Source organism: Lucilia sericata, unplaced genomic scaffold, assembly GCF_015586225.1.
Source record: "Lucilia sericata isolate MDLA Ls3-8-SP2 unplaced genomic scaffold, ASM1558622v1 Contig000046F_arrow, whole genome shotgun sequence".
Lineage (NCBI taxonomy): Eukaryota > Metazoa > Arthropoda > Insecta > Diptera > Calliphoridae > Lucilia > Lucilia sericata.
In genome coordinates, this window is record NW_023994084.1 from 273,548 (window position 1) to 289,848 (window position 16,301).

Sequence of the window (16,301 nt, forward strand, 5' to 3'; positions counted from 1 at the left end):
AATTCTTAAGTCGTCTTACCTTGGTCATTTATAATACAATGTTTGGTGATTAACTTACAAGAAAAGGTTTTCATTCGTCCATCCTATAGGATCTCTATTGTGCACTTGATTGATCTCAACGGCCTCCTGTAATGCCTCCATAACAAATTCGCGCACTACTTCTAAGGGGAACTTCGGGGAGTATAGATGATCGATGTCTGGTATTGGTTCACTGGAAACATTTTGTATGCTAGTTGTATGGGTACTCATAGGTGTGCTACGATAATAATGTGCACGGAATATGGAATTTTGTGATGGGCAAGTTTTGTGTGTGTGCATTGGTATGTATTGTCCGGTCATTTATTTGCGCGTGAAAGGTGCAATGAATGAATTGCGGGTGAGATAGCATGCATAAATGAGAAAGAATATAAAGAAGAACATTTGGACATTGTTGATAAAAATGAAAGTGATAGATGTTGTCCTACTGTAGTATTTATATGTGCATGTCAGGAGAACTACAAGTGTTTACTGTGTTTTGAGCAAGATACAGTGTTGTGGACATATATGTAGATCAAGGCGGGACGTGACATGGACACATAACACTAACAACGTAGTGGAGCACAAAATCTACTTTCTCTGGTTTCTTTTTTATCTGACAAGCAAGTCAAGTACAAATCAAGCATAGCGACATAGTGACACGTTCCAATTAAAAATAAAAAATGATTTAGCACTAAACTCCTTATAATTTAGACGATTGTGACGAAAGTCTATATAGTGCTCCACTGCTTTCAATAAAAAAGTGGAGAAAAATATAAAAAAAGCCTTAAATACTCACGTTATTTCTGTCATGCGCAAATGAGGCTGAACTGATTCGGTAATCAATGACCTCAAGGAATGACACATTTCCTCATCTTCGTAGAGGAATTTAAGTTCCGGCCCTAAAGGAATGATATATTCCATCTTACAAACCTCCATTGTGGTGGCATGCGATTCCAAATGCAATGCAATTAAAAGGTCATAAAAGCCCTGACGTAGCGGTCCACTCATATATTCGGAACGTATAGCATACAACAGTTGCTTCTGATCAACATGTTGACATAAGGCATGAGCAGCTCTATAATTGGACTGATAGCAGAGAGCAGCATACAAGGTAAGTGAATGGGCATGGAAGGATAGTAGTTTATCCATTTCTATCAATTCTAAAATGTCAATGCAACGATCTTCCTCAGGGATGTGTAGGGCTAACATAGAGACTGGATCTTCACAAAGCATTGACCAGCCTCGTATGTCGGATAGTTTTAGAGCATGCACTTGCAGTGCTGTATTGGGCACACGTGCCCATTGATGAGGACGAAGACATTGGACCTTTAAACGAGGTGGGGACTGTGGATTGATATGTTTGTCACTTGTTGGCAAGACAGCAGCTGAAAGAGGCAGTGTTGTTGCTGTACGTCCCAATTCAATTTGCAAAATTTCTTTGCTAGTGGCTTCAACGAAAATAGCTGGGAATAGTTTAGTTCCTGGTTCCATCTTCCAACGATGTGAAGTTTCCTTTCCTTCACATGTAAAACTTATCATGCCCGTAGCGGTGTCGACGAAACATCCAACAAACATGCCCTGTGATGCTCCCTTACCTGAAGCATCCTGAGTTACTTCATTAAAGAGTTCATCGGCACGTACGACATAGCAACTTTGGCGATTAATGCGTTCAATGGGCATTTCATAATCATCTTCAATAATTACGGAACCTCTTCGCACCTTATCCTTGTTAAATTCTTTGCTATGTAAATGATATTGTGTGGTTACCCAACCTACATATACATGGGTGGGATCTTGACCAGGGAATATACGAACGCCATAAAAGTATTCGTTGATAAGTTTTAAACATTCGCTATCAAACATTTCATTGCCTGAAGATTCAACCGATGGCTGTCCCAGAGCACCGCCACTAAGTGCTTTTGGTCCCTGTTGTACGGGGGTCTGAGGCATTTCCGTCTGTAATGGTTAGAAGTAATAGTTATGTATGCCAGTTTCATTATGGTATTAAAAATACTTACATTGTTTAAACGCAATGTAGGAGCTTTAGTAGTCATTTGAGCATTAACCACATTACGACCATGGGCAACGGTGTTACGTCTTTCCATGCTTACTTCAGGAGCACGGCCAGGCATTTTTTCTTTACTTTGATCGCGCGATTTTTTGGAGAAGAACTTAAACGGACTACGACCGCGCTTCTTCTTATCGTCCATCATGCTTTCATCCATTCCATTCATATCAAGCGCAGACGTGGAGCGTTGTAGTTCCTCTGGGGCTCCCAAATCCGACTCAAAGGTGATATTGCGTGAAACAGAACTTCTACGTGGTGGTCGGGCAGGACTATGCATTTCGTCAGCCTCAGCTGTATCATCGAAATTGCGATTTAGGCCCTTAATGTCGTTCATTGTAAAACCACTCTTCAACATATGATCCATATGGGCTGATGTTTGTTGCTGCTGTTGTTCTTGAGCATCACGCATCAGACGATATTGTCTAATTTTAATTTCCTCCCAACGTCTGGCCTTCTCCGCTTCAGTAATAAATTCACTCATACAAGTGACCGGCAGGGAAAGACGTAAAAACTCCCAGTTGGCTTTTTCCATGGTCTCAAAAGTATTGTGGGAAATTTTCAAATGAGGTGGTGTATCAGCTCCACCAGGAATACGTGTCACATCAATACGACAGTCAGGCATCTCTTCTGTATTTTCGAATATTGGCTGATCCTTGGTATACCAATGGGTAACAGGGCGTCGCATATTGCTATAAGTATATAAATTAGAGGCACTCTTAAAATTATTTTGACGCACTCTAAATACTTACACGCAGAAAGGTTCATAACCTTCCTGAAGACCACAAGTAGTGAAAAACTTGAGAGAATCTACGTCTTGACCATAAATTAAGCGAGCCTTTTGACCCACACCCAATGTACAGGCTGGTACAAAACCTACACCTTCTGCAGTAACTTCGGCAAAAGTCGTCTCTCCGCCCAACGCATCCATTAGGAGTTCACCGTTTAGCGAGAAACCTGTATAGAAAGGCAATTAGTTTGATCTCTTGATTGCAAATGATCTAGATACACGCATGTGAGCACAATAAACGAAGCATGTGGATGCCATTCTAGATTTTTTTTGGAAACATGCTCATCTTAGATGGCCGTTTTCAATTGTTTGAAGTATTTTATACATACTATGGTATTTATGTATGTATGTACGAGTAAGTGTGGCATGGCAGAGATTTTTTTTACTAATTGCAAATTGTGTTATTATTTAGTTAGTCTATAAAGCAATCAATCAATTAATTTATTTAACTCATGCGCTAAAAACATAAAAAATAAATAAGACTGGCGTTATAATGCGATAAAAACGGTTAGTGTATCATTGAACAATATCTTGAAGGAATTTGCTTTAATTCTCATTCCAAGCATTTAAATTATTTAAATTTAATATTAGTGTTTAAAAATATGTTGTAATGTATTAGTTTTATCTGCAGCTTGATTTTGTTCCTAAAATGGATTTAAAACATGCTTGAAGCTGTAAAATGTTGTGATTTTTATATCGCAAACATGGGATAAAATAATGGATCTATGTATATTGAAGTAGAAATAATCCAAAAAATTTTAAAGTTTTTAGTCAATTTTTTTTTATATTAAATTTACCGTTAAAATTTTTAAATAATTAAGAAGGAATAATACTGAATAGTGCAATAATTTCTTATTTCAAATGCTTATCTGAACCCCCCACCAAAATATGAGTCGTGTGAGAAACTAGTATTAATATAAGATCCAGTTTCAATACATTTTATATAAAAATATTTACACGATTGACCCGATTTAAATAATTTTATATGTATGATCTAGAATAGAAACAGAATAAAACTAGAACAGAAATGATCAATAATAGAACTAAAATAGAACTAGAACTAAACTAGAACTGAACTAGAATTGAACTAGAACTGAACTAGAACTGAACTAGAACTGAACTAGAACTGAACTAGAACTGAACTAGAACTGAACTAGAACTGAACTAGAACTGAACTAGAACTGAACTAGAACTGAACTAGAACTGAACTGAACTAGAACTGAACTAGAACTGAACTAGAACTGAACTAGAACTGAACTAGAACTGAACTAGAACTGAACTAGAACTGAACTAGAACTGAACTAGAACTGAACTAGAACTGAACTAGAACTGAACTAGAACTGAACTAGAACTGAACTAGAACTGAACTAGAACTGAACTAGAACTGAACTAGAACTGAACTAGAACTGAACTAGAACTGAACTAGAACTGAACTAGAACTGAACTAGAACTGAACTAGAACTGAACTAGAACTGAACTAGAACTGAACTAGAACTGAACTAGAACTGAACTAGAACTGAACTAGAACTGAACTAGAACTGAACTAGAACTGAACTAGAACTGAACTAGAACTGAACTAGAACTGAACTAGAACTGAACTAGAACTGAACTAGAACTGAACTAGAACTGAACTAGAACTGAACTAGAACTGAACTAGAACTGAACTAGAACTGAACTAGAACTGAACTAGAACTGAACTAGAACTGAACTAGAACTGAACTAGAACTGAACTAGAACTGAACTAGAACTGAACTAGAACTGAACTAGAACTGAACTAGAACTGAACTAGAACTGAACTAGAACTGAACTAGAACTGAACTAGAACTGAACTAGAACTGAACTAGAACTGAACTAGAACTGAACTAGAACTGAACTAGAACTGAACTAGAACTAGAACTGAACTAGAACTGAACTAGAACTGAACTAGAACTGAACTAAACTAGAACTGAACTAGAACTGATCTAGAACTAGAACTAAACTGTAACAGGACTCCTCCCTAGAATTCCTTAAATAGAAAAAGATATTTAAAAATTAAATTTTTTCGTCGGTCCCAAAAAGATGGTCGTTCTTTTTGAAGTCCTTAGAATCAGTGACATGTGTTGTGTATGTATAATGTAAACAGGTTAGTAATCGATAAAGCCTGAAACATTGGGATCCTTAAAACCTTTATTCAATCAACTAGCTCAGGAGTTAAAAGTGGCAAAAGAATTTTATATTATTAAAGGGAAAAAATAGAGAAAAATTCTCAACGTTAAATTTTAATAACTGGGTAGATAACTAAGCAGATCATTGGAGTTTATATCAAATATTCGGGGAGAATTTGAATTTAGTATTAAATATCAAAAGCAGGGAAAGTGAGATATACAAAGAAAATATATATGCACGTTTATATTTATTTATATTAAGAAAATTATATTTATAGTAGAATATTATTATTAAGGTATAGTTTACGAATATATATCTACACTTTGAAGACATTCAATAGAAAAGTTTTCTTACTGATTGTATGATCGGCTAGATCTAAGAAAACTCCAACTATATCGCCTGGACCACATTGTTTACCGAAAGATTCACTTACGCCACCAAATACTTTTTCTTCCTACATTTGTTTTACATATAGATTGTTTGTAGTTGTAGTTGTCATTTTATATACATGATGATTAATTAACAGATTAAAAATTATTTTAAAAAAATTAAATAAGTCAAAATTAATCAAATAATTTGTAAATGCTTAAAATAAAAAAGCTCTATAAGAATAATATTTAAAAAAATGCTTAGAAACTGTTGCGCGAAAAAAAGAGCACAGTTCAAAATTGTTTATCAAAATACAAAAATATAAAACAATTAGTCAAACGCAGTTTATTTTCGTAACTAGAAAAATTATATATGTTTTAATAAAAATTAAGTAACGCTCGCAGCTGTAACAGTAGTTTAATTCTTATGATTCTTACTGATGGTTTGTTCCTTGACATCGATAAAACAACCGATAACATCGCCAGCTTCATAACGAACACCAAAATGTTCAACAGTTCCAGCATGCAATTTGGTAACCTAGATTTATTTATTTGAGCATAAATTGTATTTTTTGATCCTCATTAAGATTTACAAACAAAAATAATACATTGATTTTCTATTTCGTTTTTTTATTTTTTCGGCGCAAATGAAGGGATAAGTAATTTAATAAGAATGAAATATATTTGAACAAAAATATTATTCAAGTTTTCACAGTGGGGGACAATTGAAAATATCTCAAATTATTTGGTTGTTCTAGTACTTAACATACATATATCAAATCGGAAGTTAAACTATAATTCGAGGTTGGGATAACGTGTCTTAGAGAACAAATCTTAGCAACAGGGAATATTTATGAAAATTATTGGGCTCTAGATAATTCCGTTTAGGTCCTATCATGTTTTTAACAGACATACAAAGGGAAGGACATGTATATCGTTTTAGAATTTAATAAGGACCTTTGTGGATACATATATCGATGTGTTACAAATTAAATAATAATCAATATGTACTTATGCACAACGGGACAACTTATATGCTGTAGTTAAATTTCTAAGTTGTTAGTAGTTTCAGATTTTATTCCTAGAATATACTGCTTATGTATAGTGAAAGAATATCTGACAAGACTGCGTTAAGATATCTTCCTTTCGACTTTTTCGACGAAAAGATAAAAATAGCATCCCCAAAAGACTTCGTGAGATCGCGATTCTCAATTTTAATCATTCTCCTTCCTTTATGTTTAATCGTCCCCATTGTGAAGACTTGAGTTTATAAATTAATAATGATAATAATAATGATCGAATAAAAATTAAATATTTAGTGGTTTTAAAAGAAGGAAAGGGAATGAGTTTATTTAATAGAAAACTGAAATTATTTAAAAACGTTCATATAAAATACCATTGACCCCTTCTATTACACCTCTTAATATTAATTTTGTAATATTAAACTTCCATATATCTACATTATCCCTTCATAACATTTAACAAAAAATCACCTTTCCGTAATAACAAAAAATAATTATAAATAAAATCGAAAATAATACTTTCCAATATAAAATCAGAAAAGAATTTACAAAACTCAGAAGCTTCTACTTACATTGTGACCATCAAAAGCCCAACTGGTGTCTTCACTACCCAACATAGAACCTGGATTACAATCGGCTCTGGCCCAACCGACGCGCATTGGTCCAGAGGTAAGAACCTCGAATTCAAAATACCATTTACCCGAGGTAACAGCATAATTGCGTTCCACACGATAAGTACGGAAGGCTGCAAATTTAAGTCTCAAAGCCTCGGCCAATAAAGCCTCATTGCCTTCGCCTGTGGGGGGATCCAAAACATAACCGTAAACGAGTAGAGTACGTACTGTTTCGGAAGCAGTATCACGATTAGCTTTCTTAATGGCCTCATCAACCTTAGAATAGGGCACTAAATGAGGACTGCGTAAATTTTCGGAGTCCTCATTGAGACCATATGTCCAGCCCTGTTGTATGCGTTCTCTGGCCCAAAGATTGTGTGTATTTTCGGCCAACTGATCTACAAGTTCCTCTAATTTTGGTGTTAAAGTAACAGCACTTAAATCCAGAGGAGCTGGCTTATAACCATTAGCTTGCATGAAAATCTCGTTGGGCAGACGTATGGGACGTATACGTGCTGGAGGTTTATCCATGGTTATATAATAACCCAATGCAATAATGGTTCTAAAAAATGTTCAACAATAAGATACAATTATTTCAATTAAGTATCATATCTACTCACTTTAATGTTTGTACAGCCAATTGGTTGTCGTAACGTTTCTCGGCAGGAGGTAATTTTTCAAATTGTGTTAAACATGGATGTATACGATGATAATCATCACGATGCTCACCCCAAGACCAACCGGCCTCAATTTTATTGAGGGCCCACATTTCATGTATATTTTCCGCCAACTTCTCTTTAATTTGATCTACTGAAGAGGGCAATGAAACTCCCGATGTATCTACTGGCTTTGGCACAAATGCATTATCGTCCTCTATCATCCAGGGACCGGCTAAAACATTTTTACTTAAGTTACCAAAATAAAAGCAAGGATCCAAACTCAATATTTGATGAGGCATTAAACACTGCACCAAAGGAGAAAATCCTGGTGGTGGGTTGAATTTTAAACGACCATGATCACCACCAAACAAAAAGCGGCAACTAAAATTTTTTTAATTGAATATTAAAGTAACATTTGTGGAAATATTACGAAATTACCTTAATTTGGAAGAACAACTCATAACGGGGAAAAACATGCCATCTAAATTAAAGTCCCGGAAGGAACCCTTAACTTTAAGGCCATTGAAGGTAAATGTAATAACTGGCACTGACAAGTCAATGGTAACACCAACAACATCACCTTTGCGTATAAAAGGTTCTTCGGGTACACTATCCATAACCAAGGTTTTATGGCCTCCGGTCCATAAATAAGCACCATCGAAACCAAAGGAATACAAATCATCACCAACACCATTACCACCCCATTTTTTGCCACCACCCGGATAAGGTACATAGCTAAAAGTACAGATACACATTAGAGTCTTGCAGATACAAAATTAAAATCATCTCTTTTATATAAATTACCCGGAAGTATTCGCCCAACCAATGCGCAAGTGAGGCATCATATGAGTGGTTTGTTCAATATGGTCCATGGTTACTTCAAAGTACCACCTTTGATACATGGCCGAGCCTTCTACGCGACCCACAAAAATATTTGGTCTAATACTGGCTACATGATCAACCAGTTGTGTCTGCAGCAATAGATTCTTGCCAGGCAATAGAAAATCACAAATGTTATTTTGTGAAGAACGTACCGCAACACCATTACCCACACACAGTGAGCATAAAACATCCAAGACCTTGGGATCTCTGCCGTGTTTTTCCAACAGTGAAATAATAACTTTAATGTGTTCATCACGCATCATGTTCAAAGCTTCGGGGGAATCAATCAAAACACAATGTAGTACATCCAACATACCAGAACCCTCACTGGAAGCCTGAGAACCCAAGCGAGAAAAAAGCCAATTCAAACGATTGCTATTGGCAAATTGGGCACAATTGGTGTGGTTGCCTTGGATAATAGCGGCCAACAATTGATAGAGATAAGTGGAAATTAAATCCCAACTTTGGCCAGTCTCATCACCAGCCAAAAAGCTGGCCAAAAAGCCTTGTGATGTTATGATATTAATTTTATCAATGGCTTCCAAGATTAAATTTAAAACACCTTCTTCCTGGAATAGATCCTGACGATTACGCAGAGCACGAAAACGATTTTGTTTCTCCTCGTGTTCTGTTAAAGATATAATGTTAATAAAAATAGTGTAAATTTGTTATTAAATGTAAAAATCTTACCCATGTCATCTGGTGGCTGAGAGAAATAGTTTATCAAATCTTCTAGGCACATTACCATTTCGTTGAGATTGACTTTTTGGAAGAATATCGAATGACGACGATTCGATTGTAAAGTTTCCAATGCGCTAAAAATTAAAATAAATCCATGAGCCACAAACTAATTAATTAAAGAAAACTCCACACTATTTTTGCAATAATATGTAAGTTTTAAATATATATTAATTTCAGAATTAAGATACACAATGTTAAATATCAGGACATTGTATCAAGGACACTATTACACCAAATCATTAATGTTCAAAACATCCTAAAAATAGAAAAATCTACTTTGCATTTGATCGTTTACGATAACTATGTTTTATATTCGGCCTTAAACTTTTTCTCATTTGATTTGGTACAATTTTGCCGCTTTCAACTTCCTTTACATTTACATCAACATACTTAATAAATTGTGTAAAAAGACTGCTACATTTACGAATAACACGAGCAGTTTTCGATTCTTCCTCCTGCGATCTCGAGAAATCCAGACAATCATCCATTTTGCCTTCTTCGTGCAGAATGGCTTGTTTCTCTTCAACTTTGCCGACACCCTTCTTTTTCGTTTCATAACTCTTGTAACTGAGCCACAGACCACTCTCACAATGCTGGACTATAACGGTGGTATCACCATACTTGATGATGGGTGAACCAATAACTTCTAAATCTTTATCTTCGAGTACTTTTTTCTCGTCGTCCTTTTCCACCCGTAGGCAGAAAGTCGTTGTAGCAATAGCTGCTTCTTCCTTTTTAACCTGGAAATAGGGGAAATAAAAGTAGAAGAAGTTTTTGAGAAATCGCTGTATATGTAAGAAGAATTTTCAATATTTACCAAAATCAATTCGTTATTATCGTTGACGCCTAAATAGCGTCCAGTTGTGATATGTCGGATACGCATGGGATGGAACCAATTTATAAAACCGCCAGTCCATTTAGTGCGTGCCAATTCAAGACGCCACAGGGAACGAGCCTGGGACATTACCGAACCACCTTCATACACAACAATGCTGAAAAATTAAAGAAATATTATAAATTTAGAGGTGAATGCAATACGATGTCAATTGGAAAATTCCGTTACATTTTGAAATTCCCAAAAATGTAAAAATTTGCACCAACTTCGTGGCTTGATAAAGTGCATAAGTAGAATCATTTTGGTTGTAATAAAATGGCCGTCATGCCAAAAATCTTTAAAAAGCTTGATCGATTGGAGAATGAAAGTATAGTAATCTATTTGGGTATCACAATTGTACATTGATCACTCTATCAAAAGCTCAATAAAGGGCTCTTGATTGTGTTTAAATGAAATTGTCAAATATGACCAAAATCTCGAATACACTGGATTCCGATGGAATTAGCACTAAATACCGATATATGCCAGACCGTGTTCTTGAAGATTCCATAAACGCGCAAACTTTACCAAGGAGAAATGAAAACTAGTGACAATATTGAGTATTGGTATCCCAAAATGTCTTTCCATAATCTCGGAAAACACGAGCTTCCCTATGTGTACGGATGGCTATAAATGGGTGGAATGTGTAGAGGGATGCGTTTGCATCAGAATAACTTTGAGAATGCGATACGAGTTTAGCAAACTTCTGGCTAAAATATCTTCCATATGGCCAACGTTAAAAAGAGAACGTAGACATATCTTGGAAGATATGGCTAAGTCGATCTCAACTTAGCAGAACATGTTAAATTTTATATTCTTACAAGGAGACTTGGATTACCCTAATAATGACTTCTGTAGAAGTTTTCATGATGAAGATTAATCAATTGAACACTTCGTTCTGAGTTCTTAGGATAACGACTCTCTGATGACTTATCGGAGTTATATAATATACAGTCCATCAAACCTAATCATAGTTGTGTTCAATCGCTAACTTTTAAAGAGCCTTGGAAAACTTGTCAGTATTTGCGAGTATTTTATAGGTAAACATAGAAATCATAATGGCTCCACTTTTTGTTAAACAATCTTCAGTACTTACTTCTGTCCGGCTTCTCGACCCCAGGTACTCGGTATAGTTAAACATTCATCACCGCCGTGGAAAAAGCGTAAAACATCACCACCAAATACATAACCTACATACTTCATACGTGAGATACCGGTACCATATGGTTGCACTGACCAATGAGTCACATGGAAACTGGCATTAACAATGGACTGTTCATTTTCTTTGGTTGTATGCTAAAACCCACCGGAAAAAAACTCAAATTAAACTATGTTAATTAAATGTGATAATTTATTACTCACCAAATAACGTTCTGTTGCTACCGAAACTAAAATTAAATCATCACCTACACGGACTTTCTCACCCTCTGAACGTTGTTTACTGGCTGGATGTACAGTCCACCAACAAGCCTCGCCTTGGCTGTGCTCTTGCAGACCCACATCAAATGACAATTTATCGTTGGAAGACGAGGTGGAAAGACAAGCCAAATACTATTTAAACATTATTGTACATTGTTGTAGCAACAGTTGAAGTTAGAGAAACATTTAGTGGAATAAAAACGAAAAACAAAATAAAATAAATGTCCACAGAGATAAGGATATCAATTCAATTGTCAAGGATTATTTTCTAAATATGTACATAAGTTACATTTGATATGTAAACTAAATAAACGAAAACATACAGAAACATTTTTATAGTGCTTGCTGTATGATGATGATGATGATCTTACCATGTCACTGTTGTTATGGCGCAATAAGATGGCATTACCATAGAGTAAAGTTCTATGACCGGATCCAGTACCTTTGCCCTGTGCAAATAAATTTGTAATGCAAAGAAGAGATAAAGAAAAGAAAGAAAAGAACGAACAAGTTTCAATATTATTACATTTGTATCAATATTATCAATACCAGAGCATTAAAAGAATTCCATTTCCAGTTGAAAAACAAATGACATTTTGAATTCCTTATAAAAAAATTTCAAAGGTTTCGATGGATATATGATGAAGGTCACAAAATCAGTATAAAAACTGATCATCATAATACACCTTGAAATTGCCATAATATGTATATTTCATGAAGATGTAATTCTTTGAAGCTCTGATAAACGTAGTTTTAGCTTTTTCTTTTATTTGCTTGCTAGTGTTTGTATTTGTGTGAAACATATCTAACAAACGAAAAAATTAAAAAATAGTACTACAAGACAACTGACTGAGTATGTGTGTGTGTGTGTATAGATTGTGTTTGTATGTAAGTGTGCGTGAGTGAATAAGAGTGAGTGTGAGAATGTCACTGTTTATGTCAAAATGCTATTTTGGGTGCTGTACACTTCTTCTTAAAGTTTATTTACATTGATGTTAAATTGTTAGTTTTTATGTAATTGAGGTTAGGAGACGGGTTCACATTATTCTTTTGATTTTCATCTTAAACAAAATGTTTAAAGTTCAAATCGATTTAAAATGTTAAACATTTGGGTTAATAAAACATATAACACATACTTTCATACATATAAAAAAGTTAAAGTTTTAAAGCTAGATATCGTGACCTGGAGTAAAACTTAACTACAAAATATTTTTATTGGTGTTAGATTCATTTTGCGAAGTTTCTTAGCAAAAAGAGACTATTACTTAGTAATGCAATTATTTTACATAATTAATAAGATATTATTTAAATAACACAAATTACTGTCTAATTGATAAGGACTTGTGAAAAAATTTGTATCCTGTAAACCAAAATCGTTGTCTTTCAAATATATTGTTACATCATAAAAACTCCTGTTACAAGTCACAGTTGGTAAAATGGGAAATCCTGGGAATATCAATTATCGGCAATGATTAGTTTTAAACATGGATCATGATTTTGAACGTAAGACATTAAATATTTATGCAGTGTCCTATTGCAAAATATAACGAATATTATGTTATCATTTGGATTATGATAACAAATTTTTGCATGTTTCTTGTGCTAATGGAAAATCTGATGCATGTTATTACTACTCCAATTATTATTCCGTGAACCTGCTGCAGTTAAGAGTAATAAGATGCTAGTAGTTCCTCAGTAAGAGTTCTTCAAATGTGTCTGACCAGATTGGAACCTTCGGGATTATATGGTGGCTCTAGTTGAACACGTTTAGGGAAAATAATGATGGCTTTAAATCGGATGCACGGGCTAGTGGCGTATTTGGGGCTGTCAAATATGTTTCTATGTATTATTGCTAAGTAACGTATAATAGCACAGAAGAGTGACTGTTCGACTTTAGTCGAGGAATTCTAGTTTCTGGCAACGTTATTTACATCGGAGGTCTTTACGGTCTCTGGTTGTATGCTGAAGCACTGCTAGTAGACAGTAATTGACTCTTCAGTTATAGTTCAGTAAGAACACTTTCCTACATAGATTATTCATGTAGCTTGTAAGCTTTAGCAAAGTATCCAATATATAAATTACCACCTGCAGTAATTTTGTAAAGCTCAAAGGTATTCGTGAAGAGTTTAGGGTGATAGACATGTACTCACGTTTGGCATTAATAACACAGGTCGACAAAATTTTAAAAAGTCGAAATCTTGAGACCAATTTAGACGTTTCTAAAGGATTGAGTCGTGCTGAATCCGAATATATCCTCAATCTTTCTCCATCACATCTGGGATTTTAGGATCCTTTTGAGACGACTTTATTTATAAAATATACCATCTGAAAGTCCACTCTGTCACAACTTTAAAATAAATGGTTAATATCTGACATATCTTCTTTATTCTTTGAGATATCTTGACCTAAAGTTATCTTGGCGCTGTTATAACGTCTCAAAAAGGACACGATATCTCAAATCTTAGGTGTGATGTAGAAAGTTTGAGGTCATATTCGGATCCAGCACGACACAATCCTTTATAAACATTTAACTTCAGCACATCACCTTACGGTTGTCGTTCTAAACGACTGAGAGTCCTAAGCTACCAGAAAAGCCGATCGAATACTGAAAACAGAAATTGCCGGGAATTGTGAGACATTGATAGGAAATCTGTTGTTACATGGATGGCTTTAGGCTGGGAGACAAAACGGTTCTAGGGATCTACATTGAAAAGTCGGAAACCAATAAGGACGGAGGTTAGCGTAATCACGGAATGCCTAAAATGGGTTAAAACTTAACATGGTTGCAACAGAGACTAAGTACTTTTCGACAGCCAGATGGTAATAATAGCGATATAAAAAGAAATCGTTAAATATATTGCGTTACTGGACTGTAAGAAAGCCATAACTGAATACTTTTCCAGGCCGCTCGGAGATAATCGCCGAATGTATCTTATAGTGCTCGAGTGTGTTAAAGCGGAGGTCGTGGGTTTGATTCCAACCTGAGCCACTAGTAAGGGAGCGCACAATAAGCCCGATGGAGGCCTAGATCTATTTCTTCCGATTTGATGTTACATACATCCTTCTATTATACTAACTAACTAGAATAATGTATCGGTGGATAAGGCCACTGAAATCCTATGGGATGGACAGATTCAAACAAATATAGAATATGCGGAAATGATAATGACTCGCTGGAACATTTCTATGTCATTGCTAGGCTATCGTCGAGATTAGATCCGCATATATTAGCAACGATGTTATTCCAGATATTACATTTCTCAGGAATACTGACTAGAAAAATCTTTGGAAAATTTACTGTAAAAATTCGCGATAAAAAAATTAGGATAATTTATGATCACCGCAACAAGTCGTATGTATTACTTATGCCTACTAAGTAATTGATAATTGCGTTATAAGAAAAACTTTTGATAATAATGTGTTATGTTAAAATGTAAAGTGGTAGAAATGTTAATAAATTAAAAAAAATATACAGAAAGTTATAGAGAAAACGACACAGATACAATTACAATCAGATTTTTTTGTTTGTTTTAAGTATTTGTTTAATAAATTTCGAAATTTTCTTAAAATGTATGTTGATATTTATTACAGTAAAGTGGCAATATTTAAGCAAAATTAATAGAAAAGTTTTGGCCAAAAAAATTATTGCAGTATTTGTATAAACATTAATAAATAATAATAGATGATAGATAGAAAGATAGAGATAATAGAACTACTTATAAAGAGACTAGACAGTATGTGTGTAGTAGTATGTAAATATTTAGTTAACAGAGTTTGTTAGCCAAAAAACACAATTGAAGCGGTAATTGCAGTGCGATCGATTCTTCAGAACCTTTCTGTATACTTACAAATTGGGAATCCTGTTTATGGTGGAACAACACAATCGATGAGCATAAGTGTGGTTTTTATATTTTGTTTGGTGGGTTTTTGATAAAAATGGCATTTGATATTTCAGGTTATAAAGTTTTTAAATACATTTATTTTTTATATATTTGGTTTCAATTGGATTGTTTAAATATATATTTTATATATTTTATCATTATTTGGCAATATTTCAAATAAAAAAGAAAAATGAAAATATTGATGAAGAGAAAAAGAAAACAAATTTACAATACAATACGCCAGAGTTGAGAAAACAAAAAAAATAAATTTATTTTATATTTTAAAAGTTAAAAGAAAGAAAGAAACAATATAAAAAATATAAGGGTTAAAAAGACAGGCGGTGGCAGCAGCGTAAGGATCGCATGTAATGATGAAAGGATTATTTAAATAAATTTTAATTCAGTTTATATAATAAACATTTTTTGTTTGTTTTATTTCACATTGTTTCATTTTATTTTATTTCATGTTGAGTTTTTTTATTTTATTGTTGTTCATTTTAAATTTTTTTTATTTGTTATTTGTTTTATTTTATATTTTTATATAAATTTCCACCAATTTAAATCCAAAATATGTAATTGTAGTAAAGTTATACGTGCATATATGTATAATATATGCAGGGAAGTGATATAATTTTTTAAGGGGATTCAAGTTTTATTTTATTTTTAATTTGGGTATTTTTTTTTATTGTTTTAAGCGCCATAGGATATGCAAGGATACACAACATGTATGGAAGAGAAAGAAGAGAAAGAGAAAAAAAGTTTATAACATGTTAAACTGAGTATAAGTATAGGAAAAATTACAACAACTACAATAATAACAATA

The 16,301-nt window shown here is 34.1% G+C and overlaps 1 protein-coding gene across 14 annotated transcripts in view; it reads right to left on the reverse strand.

Annotated features, from left to right (window-relative positions):
* Positions 1 to 16,301, reverse strand: part of LOC119615090 (ryanodine receptor) — a 109,023-nt gene that overhangs the window by 14,755 nt on the left and 77,967 nt on the right. For 3 of the 14 annotated variants that reach the window (XM_037971172.1, XM_037971178.1, XM_037971194.1), the window contains exons 3-17: positions 11,969 to 12,046; positions 11,541 to 11,729; positions 11,275 to 11,474; positions 10,122 to 10,296; positions 9,695 to 10,044; positions 9,254 to 9,378; positions 8,486 to 9,191; positions 8,120 to 8,416; positions 7,643 to 8,062; positions 6,981 to 7,584; positions 5,373 to 5,472; positions 2,836 to 3,040; positions 2,037 to 2,775; positions 815 to 1,974; positions 59 to 256 (exon numbers count right to left, since the gene is read on the reverse strand). In XM_037971172.1, coding sequence (XP_037827100.1) covers positions 59 to 256; positions 815 to 1,974; positions 2,037 to 2,775; positions 2,836 to 3,040; positions 5,373 to 5,472; positions 6,981 to 7,584; positions 7,643 to 8,062; positions 8,120 to 8,416; positions 8,486 to 9,191; positions 9,254 to 9,378; positions 9,695 to 10,044; positions 10,122 to 10,296; positions 11,275 to 11,474; positions 11,541 to 11,729; positions 11,969 to 12,046 — 5,546 coding nt within the window. Of the gene's footprint in view, positions 1 to 58; positions 257 to 814; positions 1,975 to 2,036; positions 2,776 to 2,835; positions 3,041 to 5,372; positions 5,473 to 5,824; positions 5,925 to 6,980; positions 7,585 to 7,642; positions 8,063 to 8,119; positions 8,417 to 8,485; positions 9,192 to 9,253; positions 9,379 to 9,694; positions 10,045 to 10,121; positions 10,297 to 11,274; positions 11,475 to 11,540; positions 11,730 to 11,968; positions 12,047 to 15,445; positions 15,458 to 16,301 lie in introns of all 14 variants that reach the window. The other 11 variants (XM_037971245.1, XM_037971219.1, XM_037971232.1 and 8 more) reach the window with 6 other exon arrangements.